The following is a 14,306-nucleotide window of genomic DNA, read 5'->3' on the forward strand; positions in this document are numbered from 1 at the left end:
TTCTTTGTTCATCTGGCAGGTATACATTGATCGCCATAACGGTGGCTTACAATTTGAGATTTTCTCCTTCAGTGATTCTGCTTGTTAACATCAGGTGTCTTCAATAATGCTCAATCATCACTCAATTAATCACTTAATTATCTCATTAACTTCAACACACTTGAGTGTGGACTCATATCCCAGGAGTGTTAATTTAACACTGAATTTTTTGCTGTGTACAAAGAGCCGTAGTTAACTGACAAGCAGAGCCATATCGCATTAATTATCGCTGGCGATACGTCCGCGATATTGATGCGATATGGCTCAGCTTGTCAGTTAACTACAGCTCTTTGTAGTAAATGCCGCTCCATCTGAAAGCAGGTGAAGGTGATTTACTACTAATCAAGGAACCGGCTTTACTGACGAGATGCACATAACAATATCGTGCGATATATCGCCCAGCCCTACTTCAGTGATTCTGCTTGTTAACATCAGGTGACTTCAATAATGCTCAATCATCACTCAATTAATCACTTAATTATCTCATTAACTTCAACACTCTTGAGTGTGGACTCATATCCCAGGAGTGTTAATTTAACACTGGAGTTTTTGCTATGTACAAAGAGCCGTAGTTAACTGACAAGCTGAGCCATATAGCATTAATTATCGCTGGCGATACGTCCGTAAATACGGCTCTTTGTAGTAAATGCCGCTCCATCTGAAAGCAGGTGATGATTATTTACTACTAATCAAGGATCCGGCTTTACTGACGAGATGCGCATAACAATGTGATGCGATACATCGCCCAGCCTTAGTGCAGAGCTAGACGTACTGCCAGCAACTCGAGGTAATTGACATGCCAAAGGTGCTAGGGTCCTGTCCAGGAGCCCGCGGCAGAATATCCATTGCACATGGCGCCCCAGCCCGTGGTGGAGGCATCTGTTGAGACAACAACATGCCTGGAAACTCGTTCTAAGGGCACTCCGTAGAAAGTTGAGGTTTGTCCACGGGGTGAAGGTATGACGACAGGTCGGAGTAACTGGTACTCGGAGCGTGCCTTGTTGCCATGCCCACCTCGGGACTCGATCGCGAAGCCAGAGCTGAAGCGGTCTCATAAGAAGCAATCCGAGCAGCGCTGCTGTGGTTGCGGATGCCATATGCCCCAGGAGCCTCTGAAATAACTTCAGTGGAACCACACTCTTGCCTTCAAAATGTCTCAGGAAAGTCAGCAGTGACTGCGCTCTCTTGTAAGCTGTGCGCACATGGCGACAGAGTCGATTACCATACCGAGAAAAGAGATCATCTGCACTGGGGAGAGTTTGCTCTTTTCCGTTGACCCGATGGCCCAGACTGGATAGGTGCCGGAGCACTAAGTCCCTGTGTTCGCAAACCTGGTCTCGAGAGTGAGCTAGGATCAGGCAGTCGTCGAGATAGTTCAGGATGCGAACCCAGTGTTGCCGTAGCGGCACAAGGGCTGCCTCGACGACTTTCGTGAAGACACAGAGATAGCCAGAAAGGGAGAACCGCGTGCTGGTATGCCCGCCCCTCGAAAGCAAACCGAACAAACAGTCTGTGTCGAGGAAGAATGCAGACATGGAAGTAGGCGTTCTTCAGGTCGATCGCTGCAAACCAATCCTGCGGCTGCACAGATTCGAAAATGTGTTTGGCCGTGAGCATCTTGAACGGACAGGCGCCCTTGGCGGCGAGCAGTCTGAGGATTCTGTGCCAACGGCTGGGTGGAGGCAGCAGCGGGCCGTCGGGGCAGAATATGTTTAATTGCCTCAGCCTGCTTCTGGGCGGTCGAGAACTGTTGGGTGAAGTCCTCGACCGTGCCGCCAAAGAGGCCAGCCTGGGATATGAGAGTGTCAAGGAAGCGGGTTCGCTCGGTATCTCTCATATCGGCCAGGTTGAACCAGAGGTGTCTCTCCTGGACCAAAATAGTTTAAAATAGTTTTTTTACACTCAAAAAAATGATGTGTTGGCTTTACTTAACTTTTTTATGTAAACAGGTTCCATTGGTTCCTCATAACTGGGTTTCGTTAAACAAACATAATTTGTTCATGTAACTTCAACATCATGGAAGTCATTTTAAGCGATCCAATTAAACTCTGAGCTGAGTGTTAAATGAACACTGAAGCAGTGTTAAAGTTAATGAGATAATTAAGTGAATAATTGAGTGATGATTGAGAATTATTGAAAACACCTGATGTTAACAAGCAGAATTACTAAAGGAGAAAACCGGAATTTCAGGTCACCATTATGGAGATGAGTGTTTGTTTTAGTTGGGCTCTTGACCCCCACATTATTAACTTTATATTTTGTCTATCTGCTGTATCTGAATTATAACAGCCAGATAATCAAATAGAAAATGTGATCTGTAGTTGTTGGTCGTGTTTAAACATTATCATTATATCACAATCATTTGACTTGAATCACTGAACTCATACAGAAGCCAAATTTTGACATATGTATGCATCCGGCATATGTATGGTCCGCCATTAAAAATAACAGTGCAATGCAGCCTTTTAAACTTGCCAGGGCGGTGACAAGCGCCTCTCACTGCTCTGCTCCTCCGTTTCTGCTGCTTTCAGTTACGTGATGCTGGCTCTGACAGAAAACGTGTTGTGGAAACGTGTGATCCTCTCTGCTATTATAGTTTCTCAAGATGGCGGAACGACATGGAAGCCTCCGTGGACCTACCCGTCACATGTATATAAAGATAATAAATTCTTTGTTTACAAGGAAAAGTCAGATAATTGGCAGAGGTATTTGTACACCATTGAGGACATATTTATGAATAAAAATATTGATTTTAGATAATAAATACCTAAAAAAAATAAACATTGTCCCTTTGATGTTTGTCACTGATGCCAATAAACACTAATAATAAACATGAGCGTGTAACTAAAAACACTGACAGTGATTAGAGGAAAATATATGATGTGTTTGATCAATAAGACAAGTGTCATAATGCATAAAAATCTGTGTTCAGTTCACTCTTGATCATTATATGAAGATCAGAATGAAAGCATCTGTTGATTGTGTCTCATCAGCTCCTGTGATTCTGGATCCAAACACTGTAAATCAACATCTCATCCTGTCTGATGACCTGACCAGTCTGGGATGGAACTGGAACAAACAACCACTTCCTGATAATCCAGAGAGATTTGATGAGTGTTGGTGTGTTCTGGGTTCAGAGGGTTTTAACTCAGGAACACACAGCTGGGAGGTGGAGGTCGAAGAGTGTCGATGGTGGTGTCTTGGAGTAACTAATGCATCAAACCAGAGGAAGGGAGGTGATATGTTTAACACTGATGTCTGGAGTGTGGAGTATGATCCATACGAAGGGTCTGGGTCTGATGAGATGTTAGAATCATCTAATTCTCCCGTTGAACAGGATCTTGAGCGTGTGAGAGTTGATCTGGACTATGACAGAGGAACGATGTCATTCTCTGATCCTGTAACTAACACACATCTACACACATTCTGGAGTGTGGAGTATGATCCGTACGGAGTGTCTAGGTCTGATGAGATGTCTGAAACATCTAATTTTCCTGTTGAACAGGATCTTGAGCGTGTGAGAGTTGATCTGGACTATGACAGAGGAACGATGTCATTCTCTGATCCTGTAACTAACACACATCTACACACATTCACAACCACCTTCACTGACACACTCTTTCCATTCTTCAGGTGTTTTTCCTCTCTGAGGATCTTACCGGTCAATAGTCAGTAAAACTTACACCTGTAAGTCTGGATCGACATGCTTTCATCTTTTACAGTCATCATGTTTCCAATATTTAATTCATATCACATGAGTAAGAGTGCTGTTGATCTGTGATTGGCTGCAGCTGATCACATGACTGATTTCCAGCACTACAACAACACTCACACTTATAGATTTCTGTTTTATAACAGATCAATAAACAAGTAGTTAGAAAGTGTATCCATCTTTAAAAATTATTGTTCATAGGGTCCATCCCATATTGTCTGCTGAGGTGAAGTTAATATCAAATCACTAGTTTTAGTCTCAATATATCCAGATATTTTCAGATTTTCAGTCATGGACAACCTGCAAATATCATGGAATTTTAAAATTGTACAATTTAAACATTTTCAACATTTAATTTGTAGGCCAACCAGCAGTTATGATTGATTTCCATTACACGAGAGTAGATGTTAAAACTTCATGCTGATTTGTACTCGGCTTTCGCCAAGATAAGCAACACTAAGACGTAGCTTTACAGTAAACTATGCTTCTCCATCCATTTACGCTTCTTTCCATATGTTGGTGTGACTCCCCTTCTGTCCGGCTTTAACGGCTGCAGTGTACTTGGCGCGTCAGCACACACGACGGCTGCAACTACAGTGTGGTCTCCCTAGTGGACCAGCACGAAAACCGTCTGGATTGAGCCGAGTAGGGGACATTTCTAGGGTCTTCAAGTGGGCACCTTCCGTCCTCAGTGTTTCGTCGACTAGCCCACGACACCTCAAGAGGGCTCGACAGTGACTCTGGCATCCCAGAGTCACCCCCCTCCGTCCCCCACTCAACTCAGCCTCTACATCCCTCCTACTGCTGAGACCTAACCACAATCTCACAATCTCTCCGCAACCCAACCATACGCGCCAACCCGTTTTGTCTAAGGCTGTCGAGCCCCACTGGTGCGTTAATATGCAGTTTTAGTGGCAACGGTTCCGTATGGCATACCACCTACCGCAAAAACACAATATCTGCCCAACCACCCGTCATTCACGCAATATACACAGGAACTTAATGACTGTAAATACTATACAACCTATACAAATAAACCAACAGACTCTACAAGTTTTTCAAGAATTCTACGAAACTGTAGCATGGCGGCCTGTACACGGAATCTTTCCGTCTCAACCACAGCCAGTTGCTGCTCCTTTCTGCTGCATCAGATAAGTTCTTTACTGTGCGACGCAACTCTTGGCCACTGAATCCGACGTCTCTGAGGAACCGGGTTGTAGAGTGTGCCACAAAACCTCGACAACCCACTTCCACTGGATAAACCTGGACTCTCCATCCTCGCTGTTCTGCTTCAGTGGCCAGATGAGCATACCGCAGTTTCTTCCTCTCATATGCCTCATCTACCGCATCCTCCCATGGCACTGTTAACTCTATCAGTTGAACAATGCATGCTGATCCAGACCACAAAACAATATCTGGTCGTAGGTTAGTGGTGGCAATCTCAGGTGGAAAAATAAGCCGTTGATCAAGATCAGCCAGCATCTTCCAGTCCCTAGCAGCTTCCAGTTGTCCTGGGCGAGAATTGGTATTAACACCTTTTCTTGCTGGTTGCTCGCCTGGGCGGAGGAATATTGTCTTCTGCGTGTAATGTTTTGCTAGAACAGGCGGCAACTTATTGGTCATGCTACGCTTGCCTTCCAATGCTAAAGCCAAACATCGCAGTACTTGGTCATGGCGCCAAGTAAACCGACCTTGGCTAAGAGCCACCTTACATCCTGTCAAAATGTGGCAGGTGATGAACACAAAGGACAAGAGGGATCCTCTCCTGCCCAGAGGTTTAGGTTCTGCGGTGATGGGAGAACATCATATGTTGACCTAATAAGGAAACTGATCCTACTCTCTTCCATTGACCAAAGGTCTTGCCAGCCCATCTTGAGTTGTTTCACACTCCCCCATCTCATCCACTCTCCCTGCTTGGCCTGGGAAATGCCCTTTATACACCTCTTCCTCTCCTCCTGCTACCATTACACTGGTTCCCTCAACGAAAACCCAATAGGATTTTTCCATAGGTTTTTGGATTATCGCTAAAAGCAAACTTTTCGTCGGTGCCCGATGAAACTCACGTATGTCCAAAACGGCTACTTTTCAGGAAGTGAAAAAAAAAACTTAATTTCAAAAGCAGTTGAACGTAGCGCTGCATACTTGGTACGGCATTTTTAAATGTAACCATATTCTTGCCAGTGTAATGATATAATCCACATTTGACCAAAATCGATTTTAAATGGAAATACGTGCATATTTGACAGTAACGGTGGTCGATACGCGTTCTTCCGATCATTAATTAGAATGACCAAGTCGCGTTTCATATTGACAGATGAATAGGCTACGCTCAGTTTTAATAAATAGCCTACGTCTCAGTTAATTAAATACGCTCAGTTTATTAAATGTCTCTTGCAAACTATGAAGGGACAATGAATCAATACACTGACATTGCAAGACTGATACTTTGTTTGCACAGTCCTACCGTAATTTTGTGAATATATAATAAACTTGAGAACAGTTGTCAAAAACAAACATTTGCCTCACAGTGTTATTTGGCTATCCAATGCTGAGCTTCCAGAGACGCTTAAGGTGAAACTTCACGAGACCGGCGAGATGCCTCCACAGGGTGGGAGATACGCGGCGTGATTGACAGCTTTGACACCAAATGGATATACGTGAAAATCAGATGACATGATTTCACAACTTTTTCATTGGTCATTTAGATAATGTGACGCATACTGTATACCCAAATGAACCTGGACATTCTATCCGTCGAAAAATTTCAAAATCGGCTAAATGGACATACGCGGTTTTCATCGGACAGCGACGTTTTGTTGATCACAGAGTTTATGATACTTGCATGTTTTGTCCATCAAGATAGTTTTCACAGATTAACAACTTTTATGAATTTTATGAAAGCCTAAATGCAGTCGCCAGAAGTAAAAAGCTAAAGTAAGCTATAAACGAATTACACCACAGTCCCACGAACTCTTTCAGTTTTTATGTAAAAACCTTTTCCCAGAAAGTTTGAATAGAATAGTTTGTAAGAGCACAATTATAAGCAAGTGGATTGAGTTTCTCTGTCCAGCTGATGACGTTTAATCTCCTCTACAGACTCATAAGCTCCATTTAGACACTTATTAGCAACCGCCTTGTTCAAGACACATAACGGCTTAAAAAAAATCATGAAGTGCGATAATACTGATGTATTTTATGTTGTAAAATAAAACGTGAAAGTGTCTTGAGCTTATGTTCACCACATGTGTATACACACTCATAATATATCGAACATACTTTTTTAGCAGTTGTGAAGTACTTATTAGTCTACTTATTCAAAATAAGTACCTGCTCAAGAGAGTATGCGATTTCGGACGCTGCCGATGTCTTAATCTAGCCTTGATGTCATGAACGCATTAACTAGTTGTTCCGCATTTGTCAGTGAGAGCATATGACGTAATTAAGATATATATTTTAAGATGGAAAAATGCGGTTTTACAGACACTAGACAAGTGACTTTCAAATGAAAGATTGGTATCAAAGAGCACACCCAGGTTCCTAACTGACGACGAAGACCTAACAGAGCAGCCATCAAGTGTTAGACGGTATTCTAGGTTATTATGTGTGGAAGTTTTTTGTCCAATAATTAGAATCTCTGTTTTTTTCAGAATTTAGTAGTAGGAAATTACTAGTCATCCAATTTTTGATGTACTTGAGTACATTTTAAGTGATGTATCGGTACTTTTTCTCCGCTATTTTCCTTCTGTTTGTGGTCGTTACTCGTTGCTTGTTTTAATTTTCTTTAATTTTTATCCATCAACGTGATTGGATCGAGTAGCCTAATCGGTCTAGTGACTGTCATCAGATCAAATTAAGCATAGAAAACTTTAACCGCCTATTCCTGCTGTTACTCATGACTGCTGTGGAAGTGCTTTCTTCACGCATCAATTCAATCCAGATATCAGCGTCTTCCTTTAATATGCTAATTTCACATTTCTGCTTAATATGATATTTATACAGGCTGGCCTGTCTACAGGGCCTAACATTTGGTCTGAGGTTGGGGGTATTGCGTGGCGAATTCATAATGCGGTAAATTTCCGCTCCCATTTACTTCACAATCACCATGTAATAGAGAGACGCGCGTCACGATCTGTGCACTGTTGCGTCTCGCGCTCGCCATGCCGCCAGATTCAGAATCAGTGCACTTTATGAACCATGGCGTTAACTTGAACTGCATTTCTGTCAGTGCGTGACTACAGCTCGTTAATAAACAACTTTTTTTTGATTGATCCATTATACAATCCGTCTTCATTTGTCAAGTGCACTTGCGTAAAAACATTTTTCATGTTCAACTTTTGTTTTTTTGTGTGTGGATGCTGCTGATAAAACAGCTTGGCCGAGACTACAAAGAGACATGCATTTGTGTGTGTGTGTGTGTGTGTGTGTGTGTGTGTTTGTTTCTTTTGTAAAAGTTTCCTGTATATAACTTCCCTATTTAATGCACAATTTTCCTTACAAATTATATTATCAGCATTACAATGCGAATAAATGTAGCCGTGTAAAATGTAGGGATGATGCCACCCTTCTAGAACAATGTGCATTTACATTTAAATTGTAATATATTTAATAGGGTACTGGTAACATTGGTGCCGTTTTGGAGAGAAATTTGGTATTTTTTAATCTCTCTATTTAACCCATCTCATTGTGTATGATGCTGAACTATCATATGAGTTTCTAAAGGTTTTTGAATTCTTTATACAGTTATGAATATTGATATTTTATGTGCAAAACTATAGCATGCTCAGGCCCAGTGGCCTTTCGCCTAATTTTAAGTGCTTTTTTCCCCAAATAATATGATTTAAATGGTGATGAGTGTACTGATTTGATGTATTTTAAAACGATGGATGATTCTTCAATCTTTCTGACAGAGAACAAAATATAATGTGAATTACAGTATGTGCAATTTTTTTAAATTTATAAATTGTAGTGCACAGTGTTTATTATAAGGGGTAGAATCGGCAGGTCAGTACTCACTACTCATGAGTACTTTTAAATAAGCTACTTTTGTACTCTTACTCTAGTAGGTTTTTTGACAAGTACTTTTTACTCTACTCACACTACATTTTTTGGAATGTAATGGTACTTTTACTTGAGTATGTTTTTTTCTCTTTCCACCACTGCGCAACGCCGCTGAATGGCAACATCTGCAGGTTACTGAGGTTTGTCTCAAAAGTCGCTAGATTTGAGTGGCGGTTCTAGAGGGGGGCCCCTGTGACAACAAGCTTGGCCCCCCTTGTGGCCCCCCTAAATGTGGAGTGTGAAATAATTTTTACAAAACAGTTTTTGCTATCTTTGTTATCGTTGTATGCATATTTTTTTTTTTATTATTCTATCTTTGTGGATTTGCGTGTTCACGTGACAATTCGCATCACATTCGCGGGAATCGCGGCAGAATAACGTCTGTCTCCTGCACGCGAGAGAGGAGAGAAGGAGAAAGCTGGTCAGTTGCAAGTTCATTCTGTATGTGCGTATCGGGTGTGCGATGTATATTGTCTATTAAAATATTGTAATCATTGTTTTAACTATGTACGAGGCACTGTGAGCTGACATCGCATTTGTCTATGGTTCTTTCACTGCTGTGTGCGGTTCATAGGTAGGCCTATGTCTTATATTTATATCATATTATGTTCTTATATTAGAATATCAAATCAGCAAGAGTGCCGTTTTCCCGTGCACAATTGCAACTGTGATATTGATGTTATACAACAGTTAAATCAACAATAAGTTAACATGAGTTACTTTTTAGACACAATATTGTCAATATTTTTTGTTTTCCCTTTATTTCGCCGACTAGAATTTCAAAATGAAACCGTAGCAGAGTCTCAATGCAACAGACAGCGATGATTTATTGACTGAAATCCGCGTTTTGATCACTTGCTTCTTTCCCGAATGAATCAGCCGTTTGAACAAATCGGTTGAATGAATGAATCCCTCAACTCACTTCTGTGACTTTCCGCCGCCTACTGGCGGTTTTAGTTTCATATTTAAAGTACCCTTTAATTAAAACGTTAAAATTGAAATCATTTCATGTTTAAATATTGATTTAAAAAAAAATCTCATAGCTTTATTTATGCAATTGTAAATGGAGTGTAAATATATTAATGCTGCTTCTGTGTCACCTCTAGACTGCACTGCAAACATGGATTTTGATTGAATTAATTAATTTGACTGGTAACAGTGGTACTGTATAATTATTGTATAATCAAGTATTATTGTATAAATAAGTATAATTACTGTATAATTTGAATGTTAGTATTTGACATAAAAGGTGATTCATAACTCTAAATAAGTTTAGAAAGAATGTCCATATATAGGTGAAAATGCCCCTGGAAATCGATTTAAGCTGGCAAATTAAATTAATTAAAAATTAATTAAAAAATTAATTTCGGTCCCTGCTGTTAACTGACCACTGCATAGAATATTAAAAAATATGAATATCTTTGTGAGTCTGCTGTCAACAACAGGCCTAAACCGGCCATGTCACCAGCACAAAAACACAATCAGTAAAATATCATCTAATTATCAACAAAACATTGTAAATATTGAGATATATTTTTGTCAATATTGCACACCCCTAATGTACAGTATGAATTATGATTTCTTCAGGTCTTCAAAAGCCTTCAATTTGACTTTAAAAAGTGTGCAGTAACCATGTAAACGGTTAGACAGTTACCTAGCAAGTAGGGATGGCGAAAACTAAAAAATTTCTTGACCGACCACCGAGCCTCATTAGCCGGTTGAAACCGGTTAACCGATTAGTTTAAAATATGCCACGCTATTTGAAATAACAGCAATTTCGAGCCGCGCCTGCAATTTCGCAACTCTGTCGCATCTCTCTCTGCCTCCCGCTCACACACACACACACACACACACACACACACACTGCCCCGGCGCCGCGCTTCCACTCACGTCACTTTTTTAAAATCCCCTACAGCGCGAAACATGAGTCCCGCAAACGCGGGGCCGAGGAGCTTGTATGTAATCGGAGGACAAATGGCTCCTTAGTTTCGAAATGGTTTGGGTACAAGGTGATCGCGTTGAAAATAAAGTTGTTGGTCTAGCGTTAGAAGCTCATTTGAAACATTGCAGCGTCTCATTTAAGAAAATGACGCTCTCCGAAGAGACTCCGATTAGTTTGAGGTAACGTTAGTGCTAACAATAATAAAGAAAGATGATGATCATCATCACCTTATCTGTTACCACTGAAATGTAGATGTAATGTATTTCTACAGTATTACTACTGTATTTAAGCACTGTATCACACAAGTTGCAACTTACTGTGTCATTCTTTTTGGTGAAATGGTCCCACACACTACGTTTCTTTGCACGCTTCATCCTGTCGTCTGCCCTGGCCCTAACCTCCAGTGTTTTAGCCTGTAGGCTTTACTTTTCGCAAACCTTGTGAGCGCGCGAACCCAAACGCTGTGCCCTCGCGCCAAATGTTTTTATTGGTTTATTAAGTACAAACAGGCGAGTTATGAAAAATTGAGTGAGGGATTTGTTCACTTCACACAAAAATATCTTCGAATAAGATGGCTAACTGTAGTAGCGTTTAGTCCACTGTCTATAATAGCCTAATTTAGAGATCACTTTTTTTTTTTAACCGACTACCGACATCTTTGATCGGTTAACGTTGAGACGGTCAACCATCGGTCAAACGGTCATCGGTTAGCATCCCTACTAGCAAGTCAGTTATTTTCAGTAAATGAATTAATAAGCTTCTTGGTCCCCATTGCTTTTGCTCTATAGTTCTCACCAAAATAAAGAGAAAGAAGGACATCATGTCAATTACAGTTACTGTGACTAATACTGAATATGTAATGCAAATGTAAAAATATAATGGAAATGCAAATACATTGTTGAATGATTATAAACATGGTATTTTGCCTGTTAATGCCTGCAGTGCAGTGCAGAAAATGATATGACAACAATAAGGTCTAAATGTAACTGGCCCCTCTAACAGTACAACTGGCCCCAGCTTGGCCCCCCCAGTTGAAATGGTCTAGAACCGCCACTGAACGTGGGATTATGAATTATATTGAGAACGTCGTACATAGAAAATATGCCGTAATGTACCCTGAGTGTAAACCTTAGCCGCACACATCGTGAAGCTAGCGATTTGCAAAGATTAATATAAATATTAATATAAAGGTTAATAAAACGTTACGCTCACTTCAGTTCTTCGGGAGGTGCAGCAGGAACACGAATAGTTGGTTGGTACCGATCCTTTTTTCAGGAGCAGCTTCTTAGCAAAACCAGCTTTATACTGACCCTCCTCGTTTATAAAGCCGTCTGGTGTGTGAAATGATTCGCGCAAACATAAAACCATTTACGTTGATCGTGGGGAATATTCCCTTCGAAAACAAACTCAGCCACTGCGTCTTCAGCGGTTCGGATTTAGGAACATTAAAATGACTGCTGTGTTTATTATTGTACCCAAGAACAGAACACCACTTCGCTTAGACTCCATTCTGCTCATAGACCATACCTGTCAAGTTTTGGATTTGAAAATAAGGGAAATTTTCCGGCGCCCACCGCGAGCAGTCCCACCACCCCAACCAAGCTCCAGTAACGTTATCCCTTACATTTTAAGACAAGTGTTATAGCTTAAATGAAAAAACAAAAGGGTATATATGAAGAGCATTTATTTTAAAGGCTTATTTGCATATTTTGTGTTCATTTAACATTGCTTGTCTCTACATTTACATTTTATTTTCATTCCACACATTCTTTTCATTTAATATTGCTTTTCTTTTACAGTTTTTCTGTACACATAAGTTTTCTTTACTCTTTTAGTGAGTTATTGTTCAAATTTGTTGCAGACTTTGCATTCTTTAACCTGAGGCTGCAACCCCACTTTTGAAAAAATCCTCAGAAATGGCATACCCAAACTGAAACCGATAGCCTACAGTTCATAAACACTTTGCACTAAAATCACAAGTATGATCTCATTTGAAAGCTGACACCTGGCAGTTTATTGTAAATGTAGAATTAATTATTGTCATAATGAAAAAATAGTTATTAATAGCTACAAAGTTTTGTAAAGTTATTAGAAATTTATTTTGTATGAAACATTTTAAAAGTTTCTGAGAATATAATAGTGGTCAAATACTGAAACTTGAGTGTTATATCTTTTTAATGATGTATAGTTTGTCAAGGTAATAACATTAAATCTGATAGTAACTTTGAACTATTTAAACAGACAAAAAAACGCTTCAGTACGTCGGCGCACTGGCAACGGTTAACAGGTTTTAAGATGCTAAAGTCGCAGTTACAATACGCGTGACCTTCCCCTACCCTGCTCCTCTTCAGAAAAGTAAATTCGCTGTCCCATTGATCGCGGTATTTACATGAGGGGTTTGGTTTTGTGGCAAGAGTTCCTTCCGTCTCTGTCGTAGCGTCCATCATCCGTCTCTGGGTCCCCCCCCCCCGGCTAGTGACAGAGCTCAGATTGGGAATGTATTTTTGTTTTTTTTAATCCGCCCGGGCCATTATTATTTTTTAATAGCGCAGGTTAAAATACGGGAGATTTACGGGAAAATACCAATACGGGAGGACGGCGGGAAAGAAGGGTTAAATACGGGACTTTCCCGGCCAAAACGGGATACTTGACAGGTAGCCTATGTCATAGACAGTGCTCCAGCGTACTTTTCGGCACGACACCGGTCCGCGCGGACTATGATCGCTCATGAGCGAGGGCAGGTCTGTGTTGAAACGCTGCTGTCAATCAACAATCGTGGGAGGGGCGTGCGAGCGTGTGACGTCACAAGATCGAACGGCTCAATTTGAGGCAGGGGAAAACATATAAGGAGATTAAAACAAAATCACTGGATGGATTTTTATCATTATTTGATAGTTGTGTACAGGCACTGCCAACACACATTTCAGTACAATCAACTTGTAAAAGTGCATGTACCATTATATGACCCCTTTAAGTAAAAACACTCAGCACCATGAGTTTGTTGATCATATATTTTATCCTTTTTCAAACTGCCACAAACTAACAAACAGCCAGGTTAAGATTAGCTGATCTAACGTTGCACTTAATACAAATACAGCATATTAACAACTTTACTCACCTCTATATATATACTTCTTTGCTTGAACCATAATATTCGCGCAAACCACCAACTTCTGAATAGAAAAAAACCTGCAGATGCATGTGCTATGATACTGTTGTGTTCCGCTTTAAGCAGTCCCTCTAGAAGAACATGTGTGGGTTACATTTGTGTTCGCGTTGCCACTGTCTAATAATGGATGTAAAAAAACAACGATAGAACATTTTTACAAAACTTTATTTCACACTCCAGCTTTAGGTGGGCCACAAGGGGGGGCCAAGCTTGTTGTCACAGGGGCACGGGCCCCCCTGTGTGCACAGAGTAACTGAAATGTGTTCCAGCATGCATTGTGGCAGGTTTTAATGTGCAGAAGAGTCATTTGAGGGTTAGCTCAGACTTAAGACTCAGTCATGCATTTCCACATTAAACAATGCTAAATTACGTTGGTTTAAAATGCA

General features: G+C 40.6%; 1 protein-coding gene and 1 long non-coding RNA gene across 2 annotated transcripts in view; both read left to right on the top strand.

The window, feature by feature from the left end:
• LOC143711053 (E3 ubiquitin-protein ligase TRIM35-like) overlaps positions 1–8,683 on the top strand; it is a 242,540-nt gene extending 233,857 nt beyond the window's left edge. The window contains exon 6 of the mRNA XM_077202338.1: positions 3,033–8,683. Within this exon, the coding sequence (XP_077058453.1) occupies positions 3,033–3,715 (683 nt within the window). The 3' untranslated portion in view covers positions 3,716–8,683. The remainder of the gene's footprint in view (positions 1–3,032) is intronic.
• A 3,298-nt stretch (positions 8,684–11,981) lies between these two features.
• Positions 11,982–13,731, top strand: LOC143710929 (uncharacterized). Its single transcript, XR_013194697.1, has 2 exons — positions 11,982–12,123; positions 13,426–13,731. It is a non-coding gene; the product is annotated as an uncharacterized LOC143710929 (long non-coding RNA).
• Positions 13,732–14,306: the final 575 nt, after the last annotated feature.

The sequence above is a fragment of the Siphateles boraxobius genome, unplaced genomic scaffold (genome assembly GCF_051911475.1).
Source record: "Siphateles boraxobius isolate OS27281-9 unplaced genomic scaffold, OSU_SipBor_1 49, whole genome shotgun sequence".
Lineage (NCBI taxonomy): Eukaryota > Metazoa > Chordata > Actinopteri > Cypriniformes > Leuciscidae > Siphateles > Siphateles boraxobius.